This window comes from Lineus longissimus, chromosome 1 (assembly GCF_910592395.1).
Source record: "Lineus longissimus chromosome 1, tnLinLong1.2, whole genome shotgun sequence".
NCBI classification, from domain to species: Eukaryota; Metazoa; Nemertea; class Pilidiophora; order Heteronemertea; family Lineidae; genus Lineus; species Lineus longissimus.
Genome location: NC_088308.1, coordinates 7,976,018 through 7,994,450, shown reverse-complemented (window position 1 = coordinate 7,994,450; position 18,433 = coordinate 7,976,018). Strand labels below are relative to the sequence as shown.

General features: G+C 41.5%; 2 protein-coding genes across 3 annotated transcripts; one reads left to right on the top strand and one right to left on the bottom strand.

Moving 5' to 3' along the window:
- Positions 1-4,640: 4,640 nt before the first annotated feature.
- LOC135487729 (diencephalon/mesencephalon homeobox protein 1-B-like) lies at positions 4,641-13,626 on the top strand. Of its 2 annotated transcripts, none has more exons than XM_064771806.1 (6): positions 4,641-4,845; positions 10,276-10,467; positions 11,217-11,392; positions 11,886-12,123; positions 12,415-12,534; positions 13,180-13,626. In XM_064771806.1, the coding sequence occupies exons 2-6, from the start codon at positions 10,284-10,286 to the stop codon at positions 13,596-13,598; spliced, it is 1,137 nt and encodes a 378-aa protein (XP_064627876.1). In that variant the 5' UTR covers positions 4,641-4,845; positions 10,276-10,283; the 3' UTR covers positions 13,599-13,626. The 2 variants fall into 2 exon arrangements, with proteins under 2 accessions (XP_064627876.1, XP_064627871.1); XM_064771801.1 differs by lacking the exon at positions 4,641-4,845 and adding an exon at positions 9,599-10,079.
- A 243-nt stretch (positions 13,627-13,869) lies between these two features.
- On the bottom strand, positions 13,870-17,964 carry LOC135487720 (uncharacterized). The gene is made up of 4 exons (XM_064771789.1): positions 17,725-17,964; positions 16,906-17,145; positions 16,374-16,553; positions 13,870-15,997 (listed from the first exon to the last, which is right to left on the bottom strand). The coding sequence occupies exons 1-4, from the start codon at positions 17,744-17,746 to the stop codon at positions 14,739-14,741; spliced, it is 1,701 nt and encodes a 566-aa protein (XP_064627859.1). The 5' UTR covers positions 17,747-17,964; the 3' UTR covers positions 13,870-14,738.
- Between the last annotated feature and the right edge of the window lie 469 nt (positions 17,965-18,433).

Genomic DNA, 18,433 nt, shown 5'->3' with positions numbered 1-18,433 from the left:
ATACTGGAGGTGGACCATACAGTAATAATCATTCTCTGCGCCATATACTGGAGGTGGACAATACAGTGATAATCATTCTCTGCGCCATATACTGGAGGTGAACCATACAGTAATAATCATTCACTGCGCCATATACTGGAGGTGGGCAATAACAGTAATAATCATTCTCTGCGCCATATACTGGAGGTGGACCACAATTACAGAACCATCGCATTGGCATTCCCCGTGACAAATAAGGCGCGAATCGGCTCAGCCTTTAATCAAAGAAACAAGATTCACGCTGCCGTAGAACTTCCACAGTGAAAAAGAAAAGTCAATAAAAATCAAGAGGTGAGTGAAATCAAAAAGGGTAAATATCAAAATGTAAGTTCAATTAGTGGTATCGTACACTGTTCCTATATGTCTACTGTCTGTCTGATGTCTAATGTCTACTATATGTTAGCCGGTTGAGGAGCTCGCTACCGCCGTTTATAGATACCGGTCCCCCAATTTCTTTATCAAGGGTGGACAATTTTTCTTTCGGGAGGCGATTTCATAGAGTATGCTCTATCCGCGACGGTTACGTACAACTTTCATTATTGTGTACCACTTTTATTATATCTAGGGATGGAGTATATATTCTACAATCGCGTACTTTCATGTACATGTAAAAGTCTGTTCCAAATTCTTCGTCAGGTCTATGACATTTCGCAAAGGTTCCAAGGACACAAAAACTGCCTAACATGCACCAAAATGTTGTTTTCATGCGAGGCACGTATGGACAACCAGAACAAACAATCTTCATAAAAATTAGAATCCACTTCAAATTTTGGCCACTTTGTCACTCATTGTGTGACCACTTGCGATTTACACGTTCATCTAAGAGTTTATCACGCATTCGTGACATAAATCCCTTAATATCCTCTCCAATAGCAATCCAATACGACTTAAACCATTCCGTCTAATAGTAGTTTGATGACAGTGTCAATATCTCACTAGAGGTTACCCTGCCCGCCTCGTATTATTGGCGATATGCTGAGCAAATGTTTGACTTTCACACCGGCTCATTATAAAGACGTTCACGGATCTGAGCCAAGCCAACCTCAGCTGCGGCAGTTAGCGTCAAATTCTCAAGTCCATTGACACGCCTAGTCCCGGTGTAACGTTTTTGAGTGTTCCCTTTCTAAGCGTTTCCCCTTGTTTGGGAACGCTGATAGATAAGTTGACACGTTTTTCTGGGTGTTCCCTTCCTTGAAAAGCAATGGTCTGGCTAGCTGTCCATTGTATGGAAACACTGAATTATTGAGAACAACCACAGGTGTTACACCGGTGTAACGTTTTAGACTGCACCCCATATTGCAGTGTCCCCATGATAAGAATCAAGAGACCATGACTTTTCAGTGGGGGAAGATAGAAAAATGCGTCAATCCGTCTTTCACCGTTCCGAAACAGTGAGGGGAAAGACTCAGAGTAGGAATACTGTATGGGACATGATCGGGCTATTGGCCTTTACCTATAAAAACTGCAGCAGGAGAAGTCTGGCAAGTCAAGCTAAACCTATGCTCTCCGCCCTCCACCACCACCACCACCACCGCTACAACCAAAAGAAGGTTCCAGGATACACATTTATTATGCAAAAGTAACATGGGTTTTAAAATTGTTGAGGAAGGAAAAAAACAAGCAAGCTTATCTACATTTTGAATGCAATTTTAAAAATTGAACACATCTACATTTATTCATAACACCTCAAGTTAACAACTCTTTCCGTCGCTAAGCAAACACTTCTTCCGCGGCAGAACCGGTGAAGAGGTTGTTCATCTTGTTTGTAGACAACCTTCAGACGGCATATAGACCCGATTTACCGCCTCCTGGATGCAACTCAAGTGCGACATTGAAGCTCTTCAACACACTTGGCGCTAAATGTTCCTCCCTCTTCTCAAGACGTCTTTAACGATGGTCATTATCCTGACCTGCTGAGCGGTCGCTTTAGCACCGCGCGAAAGAGCGATTTTTGTTGCTGCGACTTTAATTTTTCACTTCAGGGAATAACTCTGAAAAATCTACCTTTTTAAATTGTGTCTGATATTATAGATAATTACGGTGGCTCGGAACGGACGTCACATGTTTTTTTCTTACATGAAAATTTTTTTCCCTGAAATATCTCTCCATCGATTGTTTTGTCTTTCAGATGAGAGCTCATGGTTTGAATCATCAGAAACAAGCACTCCATCAAATCTTTTTTCTATGGAAGAAAGATTTATATATGGGTGTTTCAAAAATCAGATATCAAACGTCTATTTTTTCGGTAAACTGGAAATACATTCAAATTGAACAATATTTTGTTCAGTACAGATATATACGTCAGTACATGTACATTGTAGAGGCAACGCATTGAACAGAACTATCCCTAAAGAGTAGCCTATACGTCATTAAGGATCATCTCAAAATACAATGAAGTTGGAACAGACCATGATAATTTCGTGATAGAGAGGAAGGAGACTGTTTTGTTTTCTGAAATTTATCTCACATTACGTTTTATTGTCCCTTATAATATACCTCGCAATTAAAAGAATTCAGGCCTACAATGCACGGCCTATTGTCCTTACACAAGGCCCGCTCGCACCTACATTGTAGGCTTAAATTCCCATTGATTCTACTGTCTTAACAAAGGGTTATCAGGGCAAATCTTGATAACATCGATCCCCACGTAACCGTTTTCATGATGGTCGAAGGCCAAAACCGGCAAGTGCCAATAAACGCAAAGCTTTCGGTTTATTTTCTGGCGGGAGAGGCTAAAATCGTTCAGGCTTTTTAGCTTTATTTTGAGGAATCTGCTAAAAGGAAGCGTGAGTAACTCGGCAACAAGTCCTGTTGCAACTCGAATAGTACGACAAATCGCGACACCATCCAGCCACTGCCGCGCGGCGCTTGCATCCTCAGGTACCCGCCTGAATGTCACCGCCTTCCTTATCCTCCAGATTGATTGTTCTAAGTAAGGCTGAGTCGCTATTTTATATCGACAGTCCCGCTACTTTCCTCTATAATAGACTTTGCCAATATCCACCTTACTAAAGAGCTTAGCGACAAAGCTGAAGTTTACAAGCGTTTAATCGCATTAACCGCCGTCTCGGAACTCTTTGATGAGAAGATGAGATACGTATGAGCAGTCTCTTCCACAATCAGGGATTTCACACATCGTTCTGGAGATGATGCACCCGCCTAATACGATTGTTCCCTTTTTATCCCCTTGAGACGTAATTGATGCGGGGCTCGCGGGGACAAAGATAGCGTACTTTACTACGGCTTGTTTACGATTGGACTGTTCTCATTTCTCCGTCTTGCCACACAAGACTCCGAGATTGCAAGGTCCCTTCACCAGCTTGCTCCGGAAGACCTGCCTGTCGCATGAAGGTATATAGATTTTAGACCTGCTAGGAAGATGTTATTGCCCGAAGTATTATCAAGTATTTCCTAAGCTTGTGTTATCCACGTTTGTCGTTTTTATGATATAGACAACATGGACATGTAGGTATCAAGGTTTGCCAAAGGCCTGTGGACGAGTTAAACATAGCAGACCAAGGATCGCCATTCCGTTATTTTACGCCGGTGTCCGCGACACTGTACATTTCGCATTATCAAAGCTGATGACTCCACAGTTTATACTATCACAAAGCATATGAGGCGAGCAACAAATGAACATCTTGGATACCGTAAAACAGCTGTATGTAAAAGATTTCCACGAACATGAGATTAGGTCGGCTTGCTTCAATATTTTAACGAATAGTTTGTGGCGAAGTCAAATGTGTGTATCATCGGACTGTAACAATTATACTCCTCTGTTGACATGGTTGATGCTAATATCTTTCTGATATACACGCGTTTTAAAGCGTTTGATACAGCCACCCAAATCCAACCAGTATCAGTTCATCTGATTAGACACAACCCAATGCCTGTCCGGTTATGTGTATTATTCATGCCGGTGAAGTTCAGACTTGGGGACTTGTCAAACACCAGTACAATCCACACACATGTTTACCCTCCGCTGAAGGGTAGAAAATGAAAAACATTTACAGAAATACAGCTTGTCCAACTGAGACACTAAATTCCTGCAACCGAGGAAATTTTGATGCGACCCACCACGCATATGGAACCCACTGCCTTTCGGGTTACTTCAAGTCTTCTACCGAATACGACCGGCATAATTATTGGAAGCTGCAACGAAACAAGTTGGAAAATGGTATCAGTGCTGTATGATCCAAGTTCCATGTGATATTACTCTCCCTCATCGTTCGATTCTGATGACATTTGCATCAATGACAACGAAATTAGTGTACTTCTCACGACTTCCGTGATCTGCTGTGATCCCGAATTGGACAAGTCCACTACTGGAGTTCAAAAGGCCTAGTTTGATCGTTCAAATAATTAAAACCGAAGAGATTGGATGAATGCATACTGAATATGAATTTCAACAATGCCGTTGTGTGGATTGATAAAAAAATACTATATAAATGCCAAGTTTCAACGAACTTGTGTGGGCATTTATTATGTAACATTATGCAACATTTATATCTAATTTCTTGAGCAACAAGAACATACGAGGAACTAGATCGGCGCAGGCCTTTAAAAGATAAACAGGGGACATGGCCTAGCATAACTGTTGATGATATGATTCGAACAACAATATCATCCGACACGTCAATTCAGTGCGAACTGATCGCCCCTTCAAAACCTGATTGGTTGAATTGGCCCCTCCAGGAGTGACGTCATTAATGGCTGCTCGGCATTTCTCCCCATGCCTCGAATAGTGTGTTAGTTCTGGTATTCCTCCTGGGCATTAAATGAACAAGACGGTTTAAATCTCGTGAGGTAAGTAATGCAATTTTCAAATTGTTTTTTTTTTCTTTTAGCAGATATACCCCTTTTTGGAAGATGACTGTTCCGACTACCTGCGATTGAATAACGGGGTAAAAGTAAAACATGTCCTCTGGAGAAAGTATCCGACCCTATTGTACTGTACCGCATTATGGTATATGATTCTATAGAAGCCATAATCACTAATATAAATTAAAGCGCTTTAAGAAATTCTTTGTTCCCCGAACGTTACTAATATACTATCAGTTAGTTTCAAACTTTTACGTCCTTACGCATTCATGATCGGTATTTTTAGTATAACTGGTGACCAATAAAAACACACGAAACTTTCACATTGATTTCTCGGAAAAGCGATCGAAATTCTTGAAACTTTGAATATAAATATATGATGATTTTTCTGCATTTTATAGTGTTTCGGTCAGTCTGTGAGAGTAAAATTGCAACCGCGCATTGAAAATTCCAAATGTCCGCAGAATGAATGATGACTCGTGTAGTTGTAGAAAAGGACTATCCCCGTCTGCTGTTCGTGTAATTTTTTCTGTTGTTGGTTACGTGAAGAGCAATTTTTGACAAAGCTGTCCATCAAATTAAAATAGGAATACAGGCATGGATTCACGGAAGCCGATAAACTTCATTCAATATTTTTCTAAATCCATGTCTTTCCTCATTCATAATCTAGAAATAAACTTAAATGATATGAAGCTTTCATCAATGTGAAGGAGGCCCCATGGTTCTTTTTTAATGACAGCGCCGTATCCTTATATCGTTAACGCCTAGAGTTGGACCGTTCCTCCATCACTAGCCAGGTTTACGGTTAGAATATAAAATCAACATTTGAGTGCGTCAATATCCATTATATCCAGCCACTTAAAGTTCAATTTGTGTCAAAATAAGCATGCTGCTGTAGTTCAACAACCCTTTATTTGCCCAACACCGCCATATTTATGACCTCCATAATATAGGGTGTCCAAGAAAAAAATGTCGGACTTTTTGGCGTGTATTTTCTCAATTATTTGATTCTTAATTCAAGGGAAAGTGTCCGGCCCTGTAGTATGTAATACCAAGTATAGATAGATCACAGATTATCTTAACTTTTCGTAACCGCTCCATCACTTGCTCGATACCATGTTAAGTTCGCAGCACCTGAAATAGCTATAGGTGATATATAAAAGTATACGCAAATTAGAATATTTAAACAATGATTAGGGATCACTAGGGATCGTGTACAATCAAAAATTTAATCAACTTTAATTGGAGACGGTGAACGGTTTAAATTTCTGATGCTTTCTCAAAAGTTATGAACTTCTTAAACTTTTAATCAAAGTTAGTGAGAGATGGTGAATGGTTTGAATTTCTGTTGCTTTCACAAAAGTTAAGAGCTTCTTAAACTCCATCTATAAAACATTTAATCAGGATCGACTATCAGCTCTGTTTAGATCAGTAACAGACACAAAGATGTGACTCTCCTTGAGGTTATATAATGACAATTCCCACCTATCCTTTCCACTAATCCAAAACTCTTCAATACTGCATGTTGTTAATTTCAGAAGGAGGGAGGGTCTGAAGAGTTTGAGAAGTTTACTCAAATATTTAACAATGTTTTAATTGCACAAAATACCTTGACAAACGCGAAACGGATTACATTTTTTCTTCACAGCTTAATTCTCGCCATGATCTGACTATTATTAGACTAACAGGTGGTTCATTCCCTAAACTGGCATCAAGCGCTTCCCCTAATGCCACGCAGAGACTGGTCTCACGCAGGCACTCTACCAGTACAAGTCACCACAGGGCCAATTCAGTTTTAATTGATTGGCAACGATTGCCAATTAAACGAGGATCGAATGGTTTTTTGGTTGATTGATACTCGGTGCTGCTTTTGAGTTGGTGTTTGTGAGGATCCTCGGCTCAACACGGCATTTGTCGGCTTCCCGCAACCATCCGGTCTAACCACTTGACTATTGTTACGGTGTCCTAATGACTATTGTCACTTGAATGGGAAGTGTGCCTCATCCTCTTCATAAATCCAATTATTATCGCGGTGAAACGATCCTGGCTTAGAGGAGAAAAATTCTCAGCCACTTATGGTTTGAATCTATTCACCTTGCCGCCACGATATGCCACTTATGTAGTCGGGCCACCACTCCTGTTCGACTTGGGCGGCATCACTGCCAGTTGCGCTTTACTAAAAGCCATTTGGTATCTAATAAACGGCACCCGTCACTTTACAAGTTTATAATTCGTGATATCTCTGGTTTTCCAAAATGAAAAATGATTCCAAATTATATCACAGTTTGTACCCACCCGTCACCAAATAGGCCGAAAATATCATACTTCAGGCTTTGGCACTCTCTTTTTGAAACCGTGCTACAAAACATCTTTGGCTTTCGTGATTATGCACCTGAATTCGTCACTGTCATAAATGTACCACAAACTCTCCTCCAGTCCTGCGTACTACCCGCCGATGTCAGCATATACTTGTAACATTCATGTAAAAACTAAGTTGCTGATGTAATTTGCCCTACACCAGTTTCTTAAGAATATCAAGGATAAACAGCCGTAGAGTTCTTCAGTTTCGTTGGCCAACGATCCGCAACGTTTTCTCTCGCTTTGTCTTATTCAATTTCGCATTTTGAGCACTATATGTCAATCGTCAAGGTTTCACTCGATGAGAACTCTTAAAGACTAATTTTCAAAAACTGTAAATACAAAAGGGTCAACAGAACCAAAACGCTTTACGATTACTTTCATGTAAAGGAAATTTCGCACAACCAGTCTACTTTTACATTTAATACTCGGACGGTGAAAATCCATGTACATTGTACCAGGACTATGATTACTCGGCCTTTAGGTCGTTTTTTTTTAAACTATCGAATGGTTTAGGAATATTTACCTTGCGCATTGGGGAGGTCACCCTTCACATACTTCAGTTTAATTAGATGAAAACAGTCCACGTGACAGGTTGATAAAACATCGATCAGTCTCAATAAATTTTTAACATCACATTCTTGCTTTCGAAAACGTCATAGATACATGTATCGTATGCGTCAAAAGTTCTCAAACAATCGGTTATTGCAGTTAACGAGGGTTCATCTATGGATTGATCGGGTCCACCTAAATCACGTTAAATGTTTGGAATTTTAAGTGAAATTTAAGTTGGCAATTTACAAATTTATCTGCGGCGAAGTGGCGGCTAGAAATTCTTTGTTGTTCAGATGCATCTGTGTTAATTTCAAGAGGAAAGTATTTCAGACAAATATAGTCAATCAGGAATTTCAAACAACTTGAAGTTAATGAAACAGAAGGGATTGATAGGCCTTGTTACGTATCGAATGCCATAATGTATTGATTCCGGTATGGATTAGAATATTAGGAATTTGACTTTGTGTCGCATTTTCCGCAGCTGCTTACAAAGCTTGTGACTCTTTGTGCAAATGGTTCATAACGAGCCGGTGGTCCATCGAGGACACAACAGAATTTTCATCATCTGTTCCCTTCTGCTGTTGTGTCGTACATGTATGGTAGGATAATTAACAAAGATCTTTTAATGCGGTTATTGTAGGTGAGTCAACTGAAATTGATTTAATTTTCACTTATTTCAATTTTGATTTTTGTTTTATTAGATTTTGTTTATTCTTTTATACTTTTCGTGGTGTTATGTACATGTAGGATCATTTAGTGTGGCAGTAATCGCTTGTGACGAGAAAATAGGCATGCGTTTCTTTGGATGCAAATTAAACGACTCCTGCACCTTTAGAAATAAAGGTTTTTGAGGTTTTGAAAAAACTTAAATGGATTTTTGGCCAACACTTAAGAAGCACCCTGGAGGCTCTTCAGCGAAGTAAAAAAAAAGGCAGTTTTTCCAGAATCTCAAAATCCGTGCGAGTTTTTCATTTGACCGAAACCTTCCTCGGGGTAGGTAGTACATTTCAGAGCTGTATACTTGTAGATTACGTTTTTCCCCACCTACCAGCCAAAATAATTCGGGCCTATACAATTAGCCAAATGCATAGTCTATCATTGTCTTCAAACAAAGCCCGCTCACCTAGGCCTAAATTCCAATTGTTCCATTGTCTTATCAATTATATGTTTATCATACCAAATCTTGATAGCATTGACTCCCCGAAACATCGTTCATGGAGGTCGATAGATCTAAACCAGCAGGGGGTAAAGGTACGCTGTAATGTGTGTTTCCTTATCGGTCAGCTTAGAACTGTTGTTGAATCTTTATTCAATTTTTACATGATTGAAAAATCTGAAACTCATTTTCAAATCTTCAACGAACGAACTTGACCTTTAAGTCTTTGTAAAAATATTCAATGACAATGGAAATCATTGCGTGTGCTTTTTTACATTCTCTTGAAATCGCAATCGCTCTCACAAAAATTACAATTACATACTACCAAATTAAATCCAGATTAATTAATAAGATTGGTGGATTTACGATAATCGACTTGATATTTGATTACTCTTGACATTAATAACACAGGTGTTAAGGTGATCGGCTATTTTAGCTCTCTCTCACGTGCGGAAGATTTATTTGACATTAGAAATTATCTTGTCCCCAGTTCCGTTGAATGGTAACAAGCGTTTAAATAGATTATACCCTTCAAATACTGCCTAAAATGGCTTAATGGGTTTTTGAGTTGAGAGTCGCTTTATCACGTTCTTCCAATTGTGCAGTTGACCCGATCCTATTGACAACAGTGAAAGCTTTTCCTTTATTCTCCTGGATGTTTGTTCGCGCTGAATACCTCCTATCAAATCTTAATTTGCGCGCAATTGAGCCGATGAGACTCGAGTCAGTGACAATGCGCAATCTCGCATCGGGCGATAGCGGGCCCAGAGAATCGTCGGCAAATAGACACGGACGTAACAAGATATTAGAGCTAAGGGGTCCGATCAAACATGCAATATCCGAGAGAAGAGATGTTGTTTTCAATTACAGTTTAGTCCACACACTGGGTGAAGGGCTTTTCGGTTGATTAAGACACGAATTACTCCGATTAGAAACACTAGGCCGGTTAGTCAACAAGCCGAGAGAAAATGCGATGTCATGGGTAAACTTGGATTGATTACTTGTTGTGTTCGTGAGTTTCGATGGCAGGGAGTCATGATCAGTGCCGAGAGCGACGTCCGTCTCGATGAAGCAATGTGCACGTACACTCATTCTGCACCAACGACTGACACCAAGACTTATGGCTTGCGGGAGTGGAGCCAAGAACAATGTACGTGTATATGAAAATAAACGCTGTTGAAGAGCGTATAAATCCCAAAACTTCTCTTCTTCTTTACAGGAAACATTGGAGGGCGTATATGTATCAAAAAACATGGCGGACAGAAGACTACTTCTACTCTTAAACAGTTTCATTCCTTGCAATTTTTGAATGTGAAGTTCTTTATCAAACACCTCTTCTCATTCAGATATCAAAATGCAGCACTACAGAAACTATATCCTTCCACCCCCTGCTCACATGCCTAACCCGAACATCCCCGGGCAGTCGGCGCTTGGCTCGCTACAGTCGGTTCTACCGAATGGATCGCACATGATGCCAGCAACCTCTAACCCCTTCATGCAGCCGGGGACGTCACTGACACTTGCCGAAAGACTAGCAGGTAAGAAGAGTGGTCTTTGGAAATATTTTATTTGGAATTAGGTTAGTCGCGACGGCGCGATCCTCAGACTAGAGTACTGATTTGAATGGCATCGCAGCAAGTGGGAAAAAGAGAGAAATAATAGGATTCAGGAGACGGGTGAAAGAAGTGATGTGAATACGGATTCCAACACACCTCGATTGTATTGTAGCATTGATTTGCATACATTTTACACAGTGCCTCGTTTTTGCGGTAGCGGTCTTATGAGTTTGCGATCGCAAAGCAACTGCGCGATCTGCGCACATGAGTTGTGCAGGTTAAGACGGAACGATGTCACGGTCAAAGAGAGCTTTCAATATGCTTTGTGCGCACAACTATGAAAATTTATGTGTTAGGATTGAAATTACGACCGCGGCGCACTGCTGATCTCAGTACTACAATCGAGACCGTCGGGTGGCACGCTCCGCCCAAAACCTACGGGCAAAACCCCTCAGGTTTGGCCCTGCCTTCTAGCTTCCCTCAAGGTCTCTATTTTCCTACAGACCCCCGCCAGGGCGGAGTTCCTTTAACCCCAATGAATCGAGAACTCGAGTCACGAGAGAGACTTAAGCTAGCGGTCAAGAACTAAGCGGTTTTTTCGTAAATATAAGATCGTGATGTCATCTGATACTTCAAACGGTTCAAACAAATTACATGTACTTTACTTGATCGTGTGCATGGAAACAGACACAATCACAGAAACGTTTTTAAGACTTGATCTTTCTTCTCAGATATTATCCTAGAAGCGCGTTACGGCGTACACCGGAAGCAGAGAAGAAGCAGGACAGCGTTTACGAACCAACAACTGGCCGCCCTGGAGAAAACTTTCTCCAAGACGCACTACCCTGACGTGGTGATGAGGGAGCGACTGGCTATGATGACGAACCTGCCAGAGGCAAGGATACAGGTCAGTAGACGATTTTAAAGGGCAAAATAACCAACGCGCGGGCTTGCTCCAAAACGCATCAGAAACTAGCAGAATCCGCCGAAATAAAACACTTTTTTCGAACGGTGAGCATATTTTGGAAGATAATCATTTTATCGAGTATCATTTGAGTCCACATTCGCCAGTGTTCTCTCCGTTGTCTATAGGGCTACGTGTTCGTTTGTTGTACATGTATATAAAAAGAAACATTTAGAAGTTGTTCTAGTCAGCCTGGATTTCCAGAAGGGAGAGGCGTTTTCCAAAAATACGTTTTAGCTTTCGAGTCTCTGTCTTTTTTTTAAAAGGAGCCTCCTCTCGCGCTTATTTTGGAGCCGCTTTGCTCAGTATCTTTACATTTATTGACATTTGTCAACGTAAGGCGAATCAGTACCAGCCTTTCGGTTTTCGGTGAGTCTTCTCAATCTCACTGATCCTCACTATGCAGCTCGGTAAATATCAACATTATCTTTTAAAGGTGTGGTTCAAAAACCGTCGAGCAAAGTACCGAAAGAAACAAAAAGCACTTCGACACGACCAACTGCCTGCAGCGACAACTAGCGGTTCTGCGGAAAGCAAAGCGGAGGAATCGGACGGATCAAAATCTGGTTCTGAACAAGGGGATGACGATAATGGAGACGATGAAAGTCAAATGTCACAGGAAGCAAGTGGTTCAGCCGGCAATATAGACGATAGCAAAGAGGATGGCATGGCTGGTGAGTTTAGTTAGAAGGCTCAGAAATGCTTCCCCGCGTCTTGAAATCAACTGATGGTAATATTAATTTTGAGGGGGAAGGCTGACATGTATACATGGAGGTTCTGTGACGTTTCTCTCGGGCACCCTAAAAAAGGGTGGGTAAGTCTTATTTTGTCATAAAAGATATGCATTCATGAAATGCATCACTAAACTAACTGTCCAAAAAGTGATCTTGCTTTTAAATTGGGTATTGAAAAATACTGGACATAGGCTTTGTTCATGACAATAATACAAAAAATACTCGTTTCAGATGTTTCCTATGCTAGTGAGAGTAATGGTCTAACTGAAGACAGTCCCCCTGCTTGCCCAGTCGAGCCCAATAGGGATGGTATCTGGAGAATAGAAAGTCTTCTCGGGGACAGAAACAAAGGTATGTCCATGCACATGGCGCACATGCCGACTTCACGGCGGTGAACATCAATCCTAAAGTCTCCTCCTTTCACCGCCGACCCAATGGCTAGATATTGCTAACCTCAGTCGCTTATGATCAGGAGAAGCGCCGGTAGACCGACATGTTGGCGCATGGTTGGAAGAATTATAGTTATCCTTAATCAAAGCCAATCTGTACTGATCCAGCAAAAAATCAAAAAATAAGTTACGTGCACTAATGCACTAAAACTATGTACATGAGACTGGGGTATGACGATCGCATATCTCCACAAAACGGAGGAATTGAAAGGATGGAAGTCAGACGATATACATCTCGCATATGTCTATCGGTACTGTGACTCCCCAACTGACTTATGGCATAGACTTGGTTACGCGGGAGTTTAAGTAGATACAATTTAGTTAGGAGTTTATTTATTCATTTTATGAACAAGAATATCAGGTACAATGTACATAGGTCCGTGGTTCTTCCCATGTGACGTCATAAGGCGGAAAACCAATGGTCTGGACATTACAAAACACTCCCCTTTTTTGCGGTGCATCACCAACTGAGCTTGCAGCCAGAGAACTGTGTCACTGCTGTCAAGTATCTACATGTACCTCTAAAGTTTTCTCTCTGTTCTTTCAGGTCGCTCCTCTCCTGCCAGACCAACGCACCCTGGCCTCCTGCCGCCATACTGGGCTCCTGGAATGTTCCCGCTGCGTCATCAAGATGTCAGCCTCAACTACGGTCCAGGAGATTTACCTCAGCTGCCACTGCCCTATCATCCAATGTGTTCAAATCCTGCCGCCGCACTTCAGTATTCCACTCAAATGCAGCAAATCGCATGGCAGCATTACATTGCTCAAATGCAACCCCATCTATATACTACGAGTCGAACCACCAAAAACCCTGGCGATTCACCTTCAGCGACGAGGATGTCAAATGGAGACAACGCAACCATTACATCAAGCGCAGTAAAAGATGACGCTATGAACACTAGTATCGAAAGTTTGCGCATGCGCGCTAGGCAACACGAAGCTTCTTTGTCGCAAATGAAGAACTGATTGAAATAATTGTCTAGTTATACATTTGAATGGAAATTCGGTTAAACAGCATTACTTTGTGGATTCTGCAGTCCGGTTTAATCCCGTGGGAGGCCCATATTGGTCATTTGGTATAGAGACAAACTTGAGACGAAAGTCCGTTCAGAAAATGGAAATGTGCTTGTCTTGGACTGAAAATTTGCTCATAGTAGCATTTGATTTATACATTGCAGCCTTCGGTGCGTCTGCAAAACAATGTTCATCTACAATACGAATAAAAACAATTGTCAAGTAATTTTAATTCTTTTCATTTACAGCAAAAAAAATTGGTCGACGCACAGCAGCACGCAGCGTTTGTCCATACATATTCTTTCGTCATACATGTCGTTTATATTATAGGGCCACTAAAGAGGGTCAGTGATGTCGCCAAACGTAAGTTTATGGAATTGAAACCGCACTGGCGGGTCTCAATCTGTACTAAATCCGAGACCGATTAGTGCTTAAACGTAGGTCCAAACCTGAAGCGCTTTATGAATTTGATGGAGAACACGATTAAAGATATTTATTGAAACTTTCCAAGCTCCAAATTGCCTGGCTTCTGAAAACGCCAAATATTCTTGCCGTCGTTTTTCGTTTAGAAAGATATATTTTCGCGATTGTTATTTTCGAAATTGTAAAAAATGCACTCGCGAAAAATGTGCCGGTTTACAATACCAATGTGATGGAAATACAAGTTCTCCTTGAATAAAAGTCATCCTACAATAGTCTTGCGGAATACGACTTATAATAATGTCATTGTATTACTCAACCTGATAATAATCCTATAGTGCAATTGTTATAATGACAGGTTTTCTATCAGTCTCAAAAATCACCCTGGAAAACACTTTCAATCAGTCTCAAATATCATCCTGGAAAAAAGCGTTCGTCCCCATCGCGCGTTGACGGACTGAAGGCCTGTAACTTAGGGTTATAGTTCCGGTCAAAGTCTGCTTTCGGAACTCAGCGAATGTTGAAGGTAATTCAATAGAGGCAGACAAATAGCGTAAATTTCTTGATAACAGCGCACCTTTTTTGTTAATTGGATAGAGGAGATCGGTTTTTCTTATTATCAAAGTTCCGATAACAACTAGGTCAAAATCAGTCTTAGGGTGAATTCTTACGCTATTGTTTTTCCTTGTACTCAATCTTTCTATTGCCATACATATGAACCTGGCTCCCAAAATTGTTTATAACAGCAATATCATTGTCTTTCTCAAAGACTGCGAATCCTTTCACACCATTGATGCCATCCTCTTCATTGAGGATTGGGCGGCTGTTCTTGGTATCAAAAGCCCGGGAAGGGTCCTTCCCTGTCAAAGGAATCTGAGTTAAAGTATCCCTGTAGCCATTACAGACAAGTACACCATCTTTTGAATAGCGGACACAGCGCAGATCAGTGCAGTCTGCAACCGCCTGACAGACGTAGGTCGAAGAGAGCTGAGATTTGAACCCGAATAAGACCAAGCGTCCATCCACTGTCATTGACACCACTTCTTGCTCCTCCGTTATTGCGATATCCGAATAGTTGTTAGTCACACCAGCAATTGAGTTCGGCAAAAACAAGGAGAATGTCTTCTGGCCTGTTTTGTCCGTTTTGATATTAACCCTGTAGGTTACAATGCTGCCCCTTTTGACATTTGGGTTCCAGAATGCAATCGCAGCTCTGCTGTCTCTCAACGCGATACATTTTGGTTGGTGGCGAAACTTTATCGAGCCAGCTTGTTGTCCTTTTGCGGTGAAGAACTTGAGGCACCGGTCGCCAACATCCAACACAATTATCACATTCTGATGAGCAGCAATGCCACTAAGTTTTGAATTCCTGCCTTGGGGGATCTTAAACGCCCGCCGAAATGCAAACCTCTTCCCGTCGAATATTCTCTGACATTCGTGAATCTCGATCTGCGAGTTGGCCTTGTCGAGAAGAGCAATGCTGCTGTCTTCAAGAAAGGTGATGCCGCCATACCGGGGCTCTCGTTTGAACTGCTGAAGAGGTGAGATGAGAGACGAAACATAGTTATAATCGAAGATTTTGACCGGTTCCTCCTCAGCCGGCGGGGTCCCACGAACTTGGAGAGTCCTTACAGATATGGGTGTGCCTATTTCGCTATACGACAACATGGGTGCATGTTGTACTTGGTAGTGACTGGCACTGGAGCCAATTGTACTGGGTGCAGGAAGTATTGAAGTTTCTGCGCTTCGTACTCTTGGCACAATGGAGCCAAAGTTTCCTCGGATCCTCTCCGTGGGTATGTCAATCGCTGTGGATATGCTGATCATGTCGATACCGCGATGGCGGGGTGTGTCGCGCTGGCTGGGTCTGTCGCGCTGGCTGGGTCTGTAGTGCGGTGATAACAAGGACGGGTCAAACACAGGACTTGCATCTGCAAAATAACATTTGGAACTGATCACTTGAAGGTAAGAATACACAATAGAATACACCCGTATCAACTCACTAAATTTGGCTTGAGAGTGTCATTATGGACTGATTCTAGCTACCAGTGCTCGGGTTATTAAAACGGATTCTGTTCATCATCATATCTGTAATTTATTACCAGATTTAGGGATTCCCGAAAGCTCATACATGTAATTATGGGGTTATTTCTGGTCGTTTCAATGAATTCTGCATCCTCGGCCCACTCATACTCAGCACGCCAATCAGTAGGTTCTATTTTCAGGTTAGGAAGGTAATTTTGCTCTCGGAAATCGACAGATGTCCAGACTCGAGGGACAGAATGTACATGTAAACATGATATATACCTCTCTGCCTCGTCATCGGCAGGGGCAGAGCTTCAGGCTCTGGCATGGGCTGTTCCTTGAGTCGAGTATCCCGGTCAACCTGGGCCATGAAGTTTCTCGCATCTCCTTTTTGCACATGTTCCATACGTTCGATGACGACAGATGGTTTCTCCTGCTGCTTCTTGTGTAAGCGGACCGTTTCTGAAACACAATATTCGCATAACTACCTGCAGTTGAACCACTAGCTAGCTCAATGTGTATCATCTGTGTAAGTGCACACTAACCGAATCGAAAAAAACCTCCACATGAAAAAGTGAAATCCATCGAGAGAGAAATAATTGTTACTAAAATGAACGTAAAATGTACAGAGAACCTGGCTGCTGAGATGGAGTCCCATCTTTATCGTCATTTAAAACAAAAGAGCATGTCAGATTTGATCCCTTAAACAGTTGTGCTTCTCATGTTCGTCACCTATATAAGTCACCATGATGTAAGTGTATAGGCATCGTATCCTGCCCAATCGATATGTTTTCAAGGATAAAATTCGGTTTACCTGCTGCGTCCACCAGATTCATTTCATTTAAGACATTTATGAGAGTATCGAGGGTGGCATCTTCCATGATTATTTCCTGCCATTTAATCAACGCTTGGTGCACCACTTCGTCAGGCCGCCTGTGTCGATGTAAGTTGGCGACCTCCTGGATATCTGTTTGGGTCACGCCAAGCTTCTTGAGCAAAGTCCTCCAGTGGTTGGTGAGGAGTGGGGCCGAGGCAGCAAATGCCTTGTGATGATCTGTTGGAAAAATCATAATGAAAGTTCAAACTCAAATGTGAACATAACCAAGCTACAAGTGCATATTTCACTCGTATGAATATAGTGTGATGCCCAGCTTCTTGAAAGAGTCCTGGCACGGTCATTCCCGTTCACAGAGCTATTTAATAACCCGAGCGAGTTTGAAGCTTCTAGCAAAAAGCGACGTTTCCGAATCCTACTTTTGCTCGGTATCGGAACTAAAGGATAATACTCAATAGCAAGCCGTTTCATCATTATAATACCAACTGGTCTTTTCCGCAGAGCCTGTCGTTTGGGGCAGGGAGGTGAGGGGATTCACATCAATCAATCTGTTAAGGGTTGACCATAGGCACCACCATTTTGGTTAGGACTTAATCTAAAAGCAACTAGAGCTCATCCAAAACGAAGTGAGTGCCAATTTCCAGGGTGGTAGCTAGGCTGTTCTTAGTTTTCCACAGAACAGCCTCCCAGGTTTTAAATAAGGACATTCACTTCATTTTTAAGCAGTTCTAATTGCTTAAGGAGTTCAAGTGATCGCCAAAATAGCAGTACCTTGGTCAACTCTTAAACTACGCCTACCGTCGACTTGTATTCGTGACATAATCCTCGTGTCCACTCAGCGCAGAAAGATCGACCGAGCTCCTCTTCCTCTAGCTGCATACATACACCGAATTTATTCGGCAAATGTAACAGACTTGGATTGGCCCTCAGCAGCTTTCGCGGATCAACCGTGTTTATGTTTACAACTGAATAGCCTCTCACTAAGTCATATATCTATGTATCGTTCACCTCCTTACCTACAATATTCGTTGAACTTTTCAAGTTAAAAAGCCAAGCTTTCAGTCTTTTGTGCAATTTGCAATAACTCACAGAGCAAATTTAAATAAATCAAATAGATTTATATCGATGTCTTTATACGTGAGAATGAAAGGGATTGTTCGGATTGAAATTTTGCTTGCATTTCGGCACGGCATGTATTTAAGAGGTCTTCACGTGTGCTTCGCAAGTCTATTGTATTCAGATAAAGCCTGAACTGTGCTTTTCGATTTTTGCACTTTGACCAGAAAGGTGAAACATTTCCCGCCTTGTGCTATATACAGATGCCACAATGAGATTTACATTCAAACTGCCGAAGATTTTGATGAAAGAGTTTGAGCGCTAACCATTTTGATCCATTGATCAACATATGCAAAGGTGATTTATATACATGTACGAATGCATTCATTTTCGCGGTCGATATAAGGTACATGTAAAGGTCGTACAATTCTAGCCCCATTACATTCCCTCT